The 15,918-nt window shown below is 43.6% G+C and overlaps 1 protein-coding gene across 1 annotated transcript in view; it reads right to left on the bottom strand.

The window, feature by feature from the left end:
- Positions 1-1,534: 1,534 nt before the first annotated feature.
- TSPAN1 (tetraspanin 1) overlaps positions 1,535-15,918 on the bottom strand; it is a 151,800-nt gene continuing 137,416 nt past the window's right edge. The window contains exons 6-8 of the mRNA XM_086952339.1: positions 13,366-13,509; positions 11,393-11,476; positions 1,535-4,594 (exon numbers count right to left, since the gene is read on the bottom strand). Of these exons, the coding sequence (XP_086808465.1) occupies positions 4,538-4,594; positions 11,393-11,476; positions 13,366-13,509 (285 nt within the window). The 3' untranslated portion in view covers positions 1,535-4,537. The remainder of the gene's footprint in view (positions 4,595-11,392; positions 11,477-13,365; positions 13,510-15,918) is intronic.

Raw genomic sequence — 15,918 nt, 5'->3', positions numbered from 1 at the left:
AATGAGAGAGCTGATGATTTAGGTGTCCCCCCTAACCAAGGGGGAGGACCAAGCAGATGCCTTGAACACAAAGAGCATAAACAAAAAGCACATTTTGTTGAACTTAAGTGGTGGTCCCATCCTCTTAGGACCACCCCAAGCACAGTTATTGGCAAAACAACAATCCCAACCAAAGGCCCTGCAAAGCATTATGGGACGAGATTAGCAGTGGGCAGTGAATAATATAGTATCCAATATCAAAATAATTCTACAAAGAGCTGCAGTTCACCTAGTCGTTACTAGATATCCCTCACTAGTCAAATGCAAAGCATTGAAATTATTTTTACATCAAGCTGCAGTTCCACTAGTCGTTACTAGATGTCCCTCACAAGTCAAATGCAAAACCATTGAAACCCTTTCATCAAGCATTTGCATTTGACTCATGAGGGACATCTAGTAACCACCAGTTGCACTGCAGCTCTTTGTAGAATTATTCTAATATTGCATACATAATAATATTCACTGCCCACTGCTAATCTCATTATTATTATTACATTTCTTATATAGCGCCAGAATCGACCCCCGAAGGGGTAACTCCGTGCTTGCCTTGGAAACCCGTCCTGGTTTTTCCCTGTGAGATAGCCCCTACAGGGCATCCCCAAGGTGAAAACCAGGCATCCCGCCGCGGGGGGCTGTTGTGGAGATTAAGCAAGCTAATGCCCAGAGTTGCAGAGTGTGAACCCATGATTAGGACAGGCACCGAAGCGAGAATTATCGAGTCCGTGGACATATGAGCTCAACACCCTGCCGCGTCGGGTATCGAACCCTGGTCTCGGGTCTGACCTCTGCTTCAGGGTCTGCCCGCTCTAACCAGTGAGCCACACTTCTCCACCCATAATGCTTTGCAGGGCCTTTGGTTGGGAATGTTTTTTTGCCAATACCTGTGTTTGGGGTGGTCTTAAGAGGATGGGACCACCACCAAATCGTTCAATAAGATGTGCTTTTTTGTTTTCAAGGCATCTGTTTGGTACTCCCCCTGGGTTAGGGAGGATACCAAAATCATCAACTCTCTCACTGCTTGCTAATTTTTCAGTTTCACTTTTGTGAAAGTACTATATACACTTTAGCATATAAAGATAGAGATACTTATTTTATCATAACGGTCACTGTGCAGGATGCCATTTGCAATTATTTTGCAATTTTTACAGTGTCATCAGCTGCTGTTGTGTAGTGCTGCTACGACCACCACGATGGTGAATGCCATATGTTTTCACTTGTGGAGGCAAATTAAGAAAAAACTGAACTGTGTGAGAAAGACACACCTAACAAGGTTGAGTTTGTGCTACACAGTGTTGATTTAAGTCACTGGCGAACACAGGCACCAACTAAAGTGCTCTCATCAGAAAGGTATAATTACATTATGATGGAACTCAATGTTCTCTTTCCTAGTACATAGCCATTTATTTCTATTAAATATCAGATTGCCTTCAATTGCTACTTTTCAAATTTACATGTTTTGCTTGCCTTTTTAAACAAGAAAAACTAAGTCAAAACATGACGGTCAAACATATAGTTTTTAATATTCTAAATTACAAAAAAGTGGTCTTTTTTTCTACAATAGAAAATAATTTACGGTAAAGTAAGATAAAGTTACTATTTCACAAGCAGATGTAAAAACAATGTACAGGACTACCTGATTTACAATCATGTTTCAAATCATTCAGGAGGAACAAAACATCCTGGTATTATATGAACTTAGAACAGTACAATGTCCTTTAGAGGATTTGAGCCCTTCATGTAATCCCCAGAGATAGGGGTGTGGCAGGACAAAAACTCCTTCATTCAAGGCTTCCAAGAAATTAAAAACTGGAACAACAGCACATAATAGTCTGAAATAACAAAGGATTTGTGAGAAGTAAAAAGGGAGTGAAAAATAGGGTATCTGCTTTGCCAACATCTCTAGATCGTAGACCAGAACAATTGTCTGAGACACACTCTTGCTTTTGCTCACTTCATCGCTCTGTTAAGAAGGTAGGGATAAAACAAGCAGAATGTTACTAGATTCTACATTTTGGACGTCATAGTGTCTTTCTTACAGACTGTAGAGTAAGGTTTGAATTCGGTCTCCAAGTATGGCGGCATTGGAAAGAGATTCCTTCATAAAATGCATTGCTGATAGAATGGGCATCCTTGGACAAGATCCTAGATCCATACGAACCACCTTGAGCAGCAACAATGCCACACCACAGATCAAAACTCCACCGAGAACTTACCAAGCTTAGAGTATACTACCACCTTTCTCTTTTCGGTTTACTTCAATTTCCTACTTCCTCCCACTTTCACACCCTCCACCCAAATCACTGGGGATAGTGGATAGGGGGGCAGCCAAGCGCAGATGTTGCGAACCTGTACCACCTGTAAAATAGCCAAGCTGGGCTGCTACCATGTACCGACATAACTCTAATGACTATATGTTATATGTTTTTATTTTCTTTTTTTTTTAATGTTGTATGTATAAAAGAAAAAAACTCCAATAAAAAGGTGTTAAAAAAAAAAGAATGGTGCAGATTTGGAAATTGGTTCATGAAATAATATGATGAATTGCCAGAGTGAATCATCACTAGACGAGGCCTTTCAACTGATTAACCCTGGAATTTAAAATGAAACGCAAGATCTGAAGACTGGAAGGTCTGCAATAGTCCAGACAGTCCAGAAGTGAGGTGGTGATGCTTGTCACAAAATTTACTGCTGACCGCTTTCAAGGAATGCCTCCCATCATAAGTACAATCAGAATCAATAGAACGAATACAGGGAATATGCAAGATGTATTCACTCTGCTTAAAGTGAGAGATGTGAACATTACCCTCTATAGTTATCGCTAATATTCTGGGTTCCAGCTGAAGGCTGATGCATTGTCTGTTAGGGTGATTGGCACAATATAAGGCAAACAGTATATGGCCATGTAGATTTGTTGTAAAAGGGCAGGCATTTATAATTAGGCACTTGCAACAAATTCCTTCCTATATCAAAGTGTAAATGTGAATTCTGTATGTTAAATCACCAGAAGCTGGATCATCATAACAGGACAGGAAAATAACTAATCTTTGGAAAGTACATTAATTAGGGAGTCAGGACAAGTTGATGGTCAGGCCTGCTGATTGTGCCACTTCATTACATTTTCCACCTAAAGGCTAGACTAGCAGCTCCTTTTGTGAGGCACAGTCTTCGTTTGGCAAAATTGGTGGATTTCAGATTTGGGCATCATAGCAACAAGACAAAATCCACACACTCATTACTGCAGACTAGTCTCATTCAATGAAAAGCTAAATTTATCATTGAGATGGTGTTTGAGACTCAGAAAATTGTCATTTGTATTTTTTTCACAGATAAAGGGTATGTGTAGTTCTAAGGGGCAGACAACCCTCTTCTTCACAAACACAACTTATAAACTCAAGAAGATAATGGAAACGGTACTTGGTCCAATGGGGCTTCAGAATATTCAAAAGGAAATTTCCACTGTAACTGCAAGTACTTTGGATTGAATTAGACATCCACTGCCAGCAGTGGATGATGTTGGGGGTCACCCACCTGCAGAATCTTTCAAAACCAGGTGGGCTCCTTGCCTGGAAATGGTGAAAGTTGAGACCACAGTAAGACTTGACTATCTGGAAAGTAAATCGTGAGAGGTGTGCACAAAGAACGAGGAAAACAATCTAGGTGCTGCATTCTTTTAGCAATGAAGGCTTGCAAGGACGCAGGGTAGAGGAGCAGTCTATTAAACCAGAGGACGCACACGTCTCCAGAGTTGAAGTGCAAGACATACAGATGGAATGGAGTGCGGGATTCTGGTTACACCATGGACTTACGAGCGCATCTGTGGCTTGTCGATGTACAGCCGTTGCTAATAAACTACAGAACCTGCTCCTTATGTGCCCAAATTTAAATGCCACACTCAGCACATAGAGGTAAAGAGTTACAAGGAGAAGCTGGCCAGAGATGAGTCAACAAGTTACAAGGAGAAGCTGGCCAGAGATGAGTCAACAAAGCCAGTTCAAGTTACTGCAAGCCTCCATTTAGGGAAGGTGAACAAAACATGTTAGAGCTTTATGTACAGCATAAAGGCATCAAACTCAAAGACAGGAAGGTATGAAACTGGACACACATACAATATTTGCACATTTGGTAAACAAGCACAGATTGGCAACGGGCCTGACAAGAACACAGCCTGCAGCAAGTCTTTCTTGGATGGGGAAAGACTTTAGACCACAATTTTTTCTCAATATGCCGTAAGTCTTTAGTACCGTAGCAGCAACTGGGAAGCAGTGGGCACGAAGATGGAGGAAAATGAAGTATAGCGGAGTGACAATTATTTGTAAAGTGCTATGTAGTCCCCCAGGTTGGTCTCTCATGAAGTCAAATTCTCGAGTTTCTTGGTCTTGGCAACAGGTCTGCGTCAGGAAATCAGTTCATTACAAAAGCCAGATCATCAAATCCTCCCCAACCCTCCATAGACGTTCCAGTCCGGTCAGTAGTGTCTTTCCAGGTCTCCTTCGTGAATCTATGCCTTATTATCGATATGGCAATACAGGTACATGGCCACCACCATTGCTGCGATCTGTCAAAAAGCAGAGACAAAGGTTACTATGCATTAATACATCCACGTTATCACCCAAATCCTGAGGTAGAAAATTGGGTCAATGTATCATCACTGAAATATATCAGAAAATAACTGAGCCAATAGGTCATTAATCACTGATACGGCAATCGAGAAGTAAGCATATTATTGGTGGACGATATATAGCAGAAGAAATCTCAGACATGTGATCAATCATTCAAATGTAGCAGAATAAAATCACGACAATAAGCCACCAATCCCGGAAATATCACAGAAAACTGAGCCAATAGGTCACCTATTACGGAAATACAACAGTTAAAAACTAAGTCAATAAGCATAAATGACTGAAATACAGGAGAACAAAACGTGGCCACTCACTGAAATATTGTAGAAGAAAACCAAGTCAATATACCATCAATCACTAAAATATAGCAGAAGAAATATCTGCCAATGAGTCAATCCATGAAATATTAAAGAAGAAAACCAAACCAGCAGGTTATCAAGAACTGAAATAGCACAGAAAAAAACAATAATCTGACTAAACAGCAGAAAACAGAGGCAGCAGGTCATCAATCACTGAAATGTAGCAGAAGGAAACCGCCTATCTACAGCTTCTTTAAATAAGATCATTGCATCACTGCTATCCGACAGACTGTGTTACTTCAAATGCGGATGCATTAAACTAGCTTTGCCTTTTTATTTACATTTAGTCCAATAAATGTTACTGAAACCTGGCACAATATGGATGTTACGCTGCACTAGAGCATTTAACTTTTGCGCACTTTGCATAGTAGAAAGAGTATCCAAAACAAAGGATCACTGGGCAGTCAGTGTCATACCCTCATGCTGCCATTTTAAAACCGGGGTAAGCCAGGAATTGACAATTACAAGTGCCATGAATGTCACTAGTTTGTTTTGGGTCACCAGGGGCCGTATTAGCCGCGGTGGCGCAACAGGCGTTTGCGCCCACTTTTCATGCCCCGGGGAACTTTTCTATTATAGAAGGGGACGCAGACGCTGGTGCATCCACTTCTATAATACTTATAGCGCTGGCGCACTCAAAGCGCCAGCGCTATCAACAGAGGGCATTCTCTCATTTGCAAAGGGGAGTGCCCTATGCAAATGAGGGAATTCCTTTGACTCTGCGGCTCGCCATATTACAGATGCGGGCTCAGAGTCAAAGAGACTCTCAGAAGGCGCACCGACAGTGCGCCATTTAAAAGGTGGCGCACTGTCAGTGCGCCTCCTGACAGCAGCCCTCTGCAGGGTGTAAAGGAGGTCCCGTGGACTGCACCCGCCTGCCCTGTGAAAAACAGAGCGGCTGCTCTGTGTTTTCACATGAATGCGCTGCCACCATTGCAGTGCGAGTTTGCGGCTGCCCCGAGGGCAGAGCATTCACCATAATGGGGAGAATTGGCATTGTTTGCAGCTGGCGCACCTTTTCAAAGGTGAGTCAGGCGCAAACAATGCAAATACGTAATACGGCCCCAGATGTCTTATTTTATGTGCATTTTGTCACTATGTCTTTGTGCTCAGTGCATAGGCTCTTGAAGGCCTCGTGGTTCTTGACTGGGAGTTTTTGTAAGTCCTTAAGTAGAAGCTTCATTAGTCATCACAGACAAAGCCTAACATATCCAGCATGGCAGCCTTACTGTGAACCAGTCAAAGCCACCTTTAGCAGGAAAGGGTCTGCACAGTCCAGCAGAATAAGTAGGATCACTGCATTCCATAATTAGTGCACTTTAATATACTCCGCACAATTTGAATTTTAATTTCAGAGAAAATCCACTTCTGTGTGCCCATGCAAAGCATTAGACAAATATGTTATTACATATTTTGTTATTTAGCAATTTTGAGCTGCTGGTAAAATAAAGCACACATTCTGAGTGAATTCAGCAGTAAATGACATGAGTGATTTAATGAAATTAAATGTATTATTAGGTCATACATTATGTGAAAGATGAGCTGAGAGGCTTTATAAATATCCCATTTTATGAAATAACCTCGAGGATGTGAGACTATACCCATTAAAGGAGTGTCTTTTGCCCATGAAATCTCCTCAAATTCGGATCAACATTTTGGAGCAGAACCGCTTTAAAAATACACACGGTTTCCTGGTGGACAGGTAAGTTTGTTAAAGACTCATAGTCTGAAGCAGAAGGTCTTTAAAACCTAGCTGCTCTGATCCTTGAAGGAAAGTCTACATTCCCCAATTACCAGAGATATTGGCCATATATGACTGAAATCAAGAGGATTATGGTGTTGTCAGAAGGAGGATATGAAAACCAGGGTATTCGTCATCCCCACCACTGATTTTGTTCTATATATTGAAAGCTAGTAAGCCTGCAACTATGCATGCTGATCAGCAAGACACTTATAGAGATAGGTAGAAGGCTTTCCCCTACACATTTGATCCCATTCTTGATGGCCTTGCCCCACTAAAACTAAAAAGATCCCAAATCAAAGATAAACCCTTGGTTCAATGGGTCCCTCAACAGCGAGAGGAGATCCCTCCGGCAGTCGTAAAGAACCTGGAGACAGCGCCCCTCAGCCGCACATCTAAAACTCCTCCGCCAGGCCAGAAATGCCTACAACAGAAACATCCTCAACTCAAAAAAAAAAAAAAAAAAAAAAAAAAAAAAAAGAATTCTTAAGATCCGAACTGGGGAACGCCAAGAACAGACCCCGCAAACTTTTCAAACTGGTCAAACACCAATCAAACAAACTGGCCAAAACATCGAAAGAAACCTTCAAGTCATTTGTTTCATCGGAGGAATTCTCCTCTTTTTTCTCTGACAAAATCACAGCCTTAAGAAACAAACTTACATCTGCTGCTTATTCGCAACCCCTTTCAGATCTGCCTCCTCCCTCCATGCCACCTCCACAGGCTTCACCCACAAACCAAGCACACTGGACAGACTTCAAAATCTATGACGAACACTCAGTTTCGAAAATCCTTTCCACCTTATACCGGAACAACCACTTTAATGACCCACTGCCTAGCTGCCGCCGCCATTATATAATTCCTAGCTGGACTGCAATAATTAACGCCTCCCTTCTTCAGGGATCCATACCCAACTCTCTGAAAGCCAGCCAAGTCCTCCCCATTCTAAAAAAAACATGGCTGGATCCTGCCTCCCCCGACAACTTTAGACCTATTTCTAACATCCCACTCTTAGCTAAAGTTCTGGAGAAGTGTGTGCAACAGCAGCTGAGCCAGCGCATCAACAATTTCCACTTACCAGATGACTTCCAAACCTGGTTTCAGGCCTGGGCACAGCACGGAAACCACCATTCTCCACATCGTGGATGATGCCCTCCAAGCCCTTGACCAAGGCAAAACCTGTCTCCTTATCCTCCTAGATCTTTCCTTGGCCTTTGACATGGTCAACCATGAGAAACTACTCAAACGCCTTAAATTCAGGATGGGAATGGATGGCTCTGTTCCTCAATGGTTTAGGTAGTTCCTCCACCACCGATCACAGAGATTCCTAATTAACGGTAACCTGTCTGCTCCCTCCCCAGTCACGGTTGGAGTACCCCAAGGATCTACCCTGTCTCTCACCCTCTTCAACCTTTACCTAGAACCGCTTGCCGAAGTACTACACACCGCAAATATTTCTTACCACATGTATGCTGACGACATCCAGATCTACATCAAGATCTCCTCTCTTGAGGAGATTCTTTCCATGAATGAAGCCGTGAAATTGACTGTCCAATGGCTCTCCTCCAATCAACTCAACCTCAATGCAAGGAAGACAGAATTTCTTCTAATTTCCCCACCCATAACCAACCCTGAGACTCGGGTATGGATTAAGGCCATCACAGCCTTAAACTGCCCTCCGACCATCGTGGACTCGGCCAAATCCCTTTGAATAACCCTGGACTGCAACTTGAAGATGCGGGACCACATCAACTAGATGGCCAAATCAGCCAGATTCCACCTGAGCTATCTAAGGAAACTGAAACCCTTCCTGGATACTCCCGACCTAAAAATGGCAGTCCAGGCACTAGTCATCTCTAGACTGGAATATGGCTGCTCCACCCTCTCGGGTTTACCCAAGATCTCCCTGGCACCTTTAAAAGCCTGCCTCAACACGGCCGCCAGGCTATTAACAGTTTCAAGGAAGTTTGACCACATATGAAAGCTCTGAACTGGCTTCCTCTACAGGCCAGAATCCAACTCAAAATGGCATGCATCACGCTCAAGGCATTATACTCAAACTCCCCTGCACATCTTGCCCAGAAACTCATGATATCCGGAGGAACCAGAAACTTGCGGTCCACCAGAGACCTCTTGCTCCAATCTGCACATTTTAGGAAAAAAGAAAACTTACAATCTGGCTTTCTCTGGGGCCGCACCAAGAATATGGAACTCACTCCCGCCCGCCATCAGAAGAATCCCTACACTGGCTCAATTAAAAAAGGATGCTAAAACCTTCCTGGTGGGAAAATCCCTCGCCTAAATTGTTGCCTTCTATTTCACCCAGAGACCTAGCTCTATTTCCTCTCTAATGCATCCCCTGGAGCACACTGACACCATCTTAACTGGAGCACACTGACACTATCTTCCCTGCACCTCCGGGCATCCCCCATGGACCTTGGGACCTTTGTTTCTAGCAAAATGTAAATGTAAATTGTACTTTGTCCCTTTTATATCTTTGTATCCAGCGCCTCCCCCCTCCAAGTCTTTTGTATACTACTGCGGATTCCTGTAAAGTGCTCTAATAGCCTATCAGGTCAAGTTTGCGCTCTATAAAACTAATAAAAAAAATAAATAAAATGTCCTCCTCCTGCTCAGGCGCCCCCACTCAAACCGGTTATTCAACACTGATATGAAAGGTAACCTCAATGAGTGGGGTCATGATGATGTTGAACAATGAGGGGATCTGCAGAAAGAAGAGAACTGCGTTATTCCACACCCGTGGCAGTGCCAGTGGATTAGGAATCCACCAGATGCTCGCCATAAGTACGATCACCTTTAGAAACAGGTTATTCACAGCAGCATCACTAAAGGATTGTCAATATAACCTTGGACACACTTTTCCTGCAGCAAGCTGCTGTGGTCAGGTCAACTTAGAAGAGGGGGCTTTGTTTTAAGATGCTACCATCCACTGCCATGTGCTGGATATGATGAAACCGACACTTCAGTAAACTGTCATTGTACATTTTCATGCTGGTTTTCTGGTTGCGTATGTGTACAACAGCAGTCTGCAGAACCGGTTTCACTGTGCGTTTCCTTTGATCAAAGCAAACAAACCCAGAGGGCAAAACTAAGAGGCGATTACAATGTCGTTAGGAAGGGCTCCAGATGGGATTCGGCATTGTCGAATCTGATTCGGCACCCTTGTTTCCTACTGAATCGGTCACCTTTACGGACGACCGAGAGCAATGAAAGGAGGCTTTATGGGTTCTGACTAGGATTCTGGTAGCCAGAGTCATTCGCAGCCGAATCGTACAGCCCAATGGAGAGTTTCTGTATGAGCGAGTATGATGATCGATTCGGACAGCCATTCCGAATCGGTTTGACCGAGACAAAATGGTTTTTCAAACGACTTTGGGGGCCAATTGGGGTCCCTCCTTTGCCCGCAGGCGTCAGAATGTGGCCCGTGGGTGTACCAAAGGGACCCTCTTCCCAACCATGCATAATGTTAGGTGCCCCTCCAGGGTGCAAGGTTTTCCCCACCCACCCCTTTTTCCAATGGAAGCCTGTGTTCTCGTTCTGGGCACAGGCTCCCATTGAAGTCAATGTGAGTCCGACCGAACCGAGTCTGTAAGCATCAGGACACTTTGTAATAGGTCGGTAGGACTCCCTAAATACAAATAGTTCGGAAAGCATTCCTAACCTGATTCAGTGGGAATGATTTCCTAACGACATCTTAATTGGCCCCTAAATGTGTGCAACCACCAACTTGTATCTACTAACTCCAGGAGCACAGCCTTGAAGGAAGGTCATCAGTGTGCCAGAACTGTACATCTGAACTATAGCCATCAGTAAAAGCTCAGTGTCACAGGAGCTCAAATCTACAGACAGCTTATTGAAGAGGAGTGTCTTCTCTTCAGAGATGAAGGTGCCATGAGATGAGGCTTTTGCGACTGTCCAGGTAAATGCCCTCTTCCTAGAGATAGCCCAGGAAAAATAGTCTGGAATGTATTAAGAAGTGTGAAGATATGCAGCAAAATCCCTATGCCACACTGTGAATATGCGCGGTAGTACTGGGCATGAAGCACTAATGCTCCTGTGCTCATGAAATATGACTAGGGTCAACCCTACAGTTTCCACCAACACCAAAGTGGAGAGCCTGAAAAGGCACTTCATTTCCAACATGTATGTCGCTAATCTGGACTCTGTGAAAAAATCTCAAAGGAAAAAGCTATTGGGGATACAATGGCAAATATGTTGCTTAACACAACTCACAAACAACCAAAGGAACCTTCATAAAATGTACACCGCCCATCCTAGAAGCATGACAACTTTGTCCCCAACAAACAATTAGCACACAAGGTAATCTTCCATAGAAGAGAAGACTACAACACAGCACCAACCAAATATACTGGAGCTCTGACCACCTGGTTCACAGCCTGAAAAGGGCAGGGCAAGAGAAGACACATTTCCCCAACTCAGCCCAGACCAGAGGCTTAAATCTTCTGTGCCACACTTTAGCACTACTAACACCCTTCAACCCTCAGACAGCATATCGATAAAAGTAAATAAATAAACTAAAGCTCACTCGCACAGCCAATCTCGTTTGCATAAAACATAGCTGGACGAGCAACACACCCAGAAAGACTACATACCTCTAATGCAGCAATTCCTGCAGCTACTCCACCAACGACAGCAGCGTTCTTCTTGATAGTGCTCAATAATTCCTCAAAGCATCCCTGAACAAATGGAAAGGATTGGTTAAGAAAACACAGCATAAAGTATAACATCAGCCAATGAGTTTATAGATAAAGATCCCTGCTGGTTCCAGTGGATCAGTAAACTACAACGGTGTATACAAGAAGGTGCAAGGCAAGGCGCTCATCCGGGCCCTGATTCATGAAAGAGGTAGTAAATAGGTACCTGAGACTTAATTCAGTGTGCAACTGCAGGTTTCCTCTTACCAGAAGTATGAATAGAAAACTGCTCACGGTCAGGTATTCAGGAGTACTTCTGGGACAAGTCCATGGAGGGGTTGACATTCCTTGTGGTGGTGGGGAGGGGGTGGAATAGTATTTTACTCTATTGAGGAAGCCGTTCCCCTTCACATCCACTAAGTGTGGAGGGGTGAACCTTCTTTTTTGCACACTGAAAGGGACGTTTCTCTGCCCTTGTAAATAGATGTATGTGTGAAGGAATCCCTGTGAATTCCTGGCAGGCATTTAAAAAATATGTAAATGTGTCTGTAAACTTACTCTTTTGATTAAATTACTTTTGTGAACAGGGCCAATAGTGTCTTAGTGGTTCTGTTTAGGGGTGAGTGCTAAATTCCACACCGCTGGTCGAGTAGACCGAGTTTTGGCCACGCTGTTCCAGCCAAATTCCGCCAACTGCCGTGTGGTGGAGTTATTTTTTCACTTGCGGCTCATCAATGAGCAAGATTTGGTGAGCCCTAGCATGATTTGTGGTCGTTAAGATGGCACATGGGGAGACCTCCCTAATGCGGGTACTCCAGGAGAAAATCTACTCCAGCGGCAGCAGAATCAACTCAAGAAGCAGTGCCCTCTGCGTGCTGATGTTCATGTTGATTTTTCAGCAGGACACAGGCTCCTGGTGCTACAATTTAGTGGGAGCAGCGCAATGTACCTAATTCAGCCCATCCGCGGAATCTTGGGGAGTTTTCATGTTATTCTGCAGAGTGAGTTCCGCCCACCCCTAGTTCTAATCTGCAACCAAAGTGAACAAATCTAAAAAGTACAGTTTTACTGCAGGCCCATTGCTACACATTAGTGTGCTTGTGGATCTCAGATTTTTCAGCTCTTACTGTGATCAAGTAAGGGTCCTCGGGGCCCCCAGGAAGTGGTGCACAACGACCATTAATGTGACTGCAATGTACTTATTTATGCCAGGTGGGCTTGGAATTGTGGGTGCTAGGGATTCCTAGGTGCACTAAAAAAAGAACTGTTGGGAGATGACAAACCAGGAATCAATTTAAAGGGTAAAAAAGGCTATGTAGAAGAGATACCAATGGTGTAGCACAACAGTATCCCCTCACCCACTCGAAAAATATGTTGAGGGGCTAAGAGATTCCCACCAACAACGGCACAGTTAACTCAAAGTGTGGAACATCCTGTCCCCCACCCACTCAGCATAGTCTAGTAGTAACAAAAGATAGACCTGGCTTGCTGCTAGCATCCGTGGCCATGGGTTATAATGACTGGGATTTTGACATGCTGCCAGTTTCTGGCAAAGGGTTAGAGCGGTGTTGCCCCTCCCCTCGCACCACAATGGTGCAGCCCTTTTACAGATTAAGTCAACGGCAATGTTGCTGGAGAAGGTCATAGTGGAGAAAGGCAAAGCATAATGGAATCTATTCTTTAAAACAAAACAACATTGTAAACCTAACAAATGAGCGGGGGCAGACTTTTGAGCGGTCTGTGTCACAACACCGTATTATTACACCAAAAATGCAGACAACCTGTGAAACATTCAGCATAGTTGGCGTGCAAACATGAAAACCGCAATGCTGGTCGCCGGAGTGGAGAGAATGCAACAACCACAACAGGAAAATCACACAATCATTCGCAGCAAGGATTCCGAGGGGTAAAATAAATATTTAAACACTTACTTTCATCTTTGAAGCTGCTGCCAGTTCAAATGTACAAGCCGTCGCGGTGGAGTTGCAGCACTGGGGCGGGTAGGAGTTGGAATAATGTTGCAGGTAATAAGAGGCATTAAAGTCAGTGTAGTTGCTAAATCCACAACATTTCAGCTGAAAAAGATTGCAAAGTAATTATCAATATTGGTGAGATTTTGCAAGACCACTACCTTCTTGTACAGCCACAATACTTAAGAAGTGCACATAAAATCACAAGGACTAGTGGGCGGGAGGGGAAAAAGGATCCATCAATGCGTAGAACAAAATAATCTAAGGGCACACACCTCTGACAAGCATTACCTTAGAAGTGAACTGAAATCACTTTACTAAATGGTTATATCTGAGGGCACTATATCACCTCCCACAATTTAGCGGGTACACGTACCAGAGAAAGGCATGGGTGAGCTCTTGCTGGTGAAAAGAAGGAATGTCCATCAGAACAGTGACTGAAGGCAAAGGTAACATCCATGCTCATCCACCAGCAGCAAGCGGTAGTTAAATTTAAGGAAATGCCTCTTTTTGTAAATCACCCTAAAGTCTTTGGACTGATGCTGCTGGTTTTTTGGCTCTGACAGTGAAATGTGACCTGCTAACTAGACCTCAGTGCCTGCACCCTTACTCTGAAACAGGTAAGTCAAATTGGCTCATATTCAATTTGCTAAGCTAACTTACCTGCAGGTCCTATTAAGTCAGACTTGATTCTTAGGACAAAATTAATGAAACAAGTTGCAGTGTGCAACTTTTGCAAAGTAGTCACTTTGTTGCCCATACCGGTTGGAGATGGGGTCCTGTTGCAGACCGGTTTGCTTCCCTTCTGAGGAGTCGTGCTCACTACTCATACTAAAGGATACATAGGGACCAGCTCTAGAAGGAGGTGTCCCCTCCCTTCTGCAGGAAGCCACCCGCGTGTTGGCCTAAAAGGAGCACTTCAAAGGAGAAGTCGACGTTGATGAGCAAATGGGTAAAACTTGGGAGAGGTGGTGCTCCATTGTTCAGGCAGACACACTGGCACTAGGGACAGAAGAGGGAAAACCAGTTGCCAAACCGGTTTTCCAGGAACGTGTAGCCCTCTTGGTAGCCACACCTCTGTGTTGGGCTAGAGAGCTTCACACGCAGAAAGAGGGGTCCTGCCATCATGGAAGTGGGCACAATTTTCCATCCTGAGATACCCAAATGCCACACTTTGCAGACAGTGGTCATCAGATGGGAGGGAACCAGGTAGCAACCTAACTTGAGTGGATGAACCTCTCAACCTCTGCGCACTGTTGCTACTAGTGCTTCACACTAGATATTTCAACCTAATGATTTTTATTTCACCACTTTCAAATATGAATTACTCATAGAACCAAATTCACCTTCTTCTTTGAAAGTATGATATTTAATTATCAGTTCATTTTCAATAAACTCAAACATATGTTCACAAAACAAAACATTTCATAATTTCAATATATCAACATAATCATTCTTGACAGCGCGTGGTCGGTGTAGCCCGATGCATTTCGAGTCCTTGTTGGACTCTTCCTCAGGGGCCTGCAAATATGAATGTCTCATATCAACAATTACATTATAATATTCTCTTAATTCTCATCAGATTCAAGTTAATAAAAACCTCCGAATGCTCAAACCAACAAACGATCATGCACATTTCATGTACTGACAATAATGGTTGCATCATGCACTTTTGAACCTTGTAAATATAGAGACCACCACCATTTCACCTCAAAAGTGAATGTCTTCAAATGTATTAAAAATTCAATGTACTCACAACCAAAACGCAAGGTCGTAATCCCTGTAAGCAGAAAAAAAACTCTAACTATAAATGCACGCTAAAATCATCTGCCAATGTCCTGAAACCAAAGACCAAAGAGCCGCCTCGTATGGCTTCCTCTTACCTCGAGTATTTTAAATAGGAAACCGTCACGTTTCCGTATCACTTGAAAAATGCCACCTACAACAAAAGAATAACAATCCTTAGCTCCATGCTCGAATTGTCAAATGTAGCCTTCGCTTTCCCCCACAAACACCCGTTCTCACCTCTACACTTAGCACCAGCTCCTAACTCCACTGCCTGCCGGTTTCGATCCCTGCTCCGGGCTCGCCTGGTTTGAAACCACATAGTGTTTCAGAAACAGTGAAAACGGACTACTATCGAACTATCGGGCGCGCCATTTTGGCGCAGTCTAACTAAACGAAGCTGTAAGCACTCGAGAATGTAAACTCAACAGACAAGAAACCAAACGGGATAAATAAATACCACCCTGATTGACCATGAGCTTCCTCTAGCTACCAATAGTACTCAACATGGAACATATTATGAAATCATAAAGTGCTCAAAAAAAATTATAAATAAATAAAAAACATAGAAAACGGGAACCAGGTAGCCCATTGGCTAACAACAGCATCCTGTCCTGGGGGTATTTTCTGAACATAAGTAGTGCACCCCGAACTCCAATATCGACTGGACTGGAAAATGGACTGAGGACTGACTGCCCTGCTGCACTGTGTAACTGGCAAAGGGAGGCT

The sequence above is a fragment of the Lissotriton vulgaris genome, chromosome 1_1 (genome assembly GCF_964263255.1).
Source record: "Lissotriton vulgaris chromosome 1_1, aLisVul1.2, whole genome shotgun sequence".
Lineage (NCBI taxonomy): Eukaryota > Metazoa > Chordata > Amphibia > Caudata > Salamandridae > Lissotriton > Lissotriton vulgaris.
Note: the sequence above shows the minus strand (reverse complement) of the source record. Positions and strands in the feature narration are given on the sequence as shown.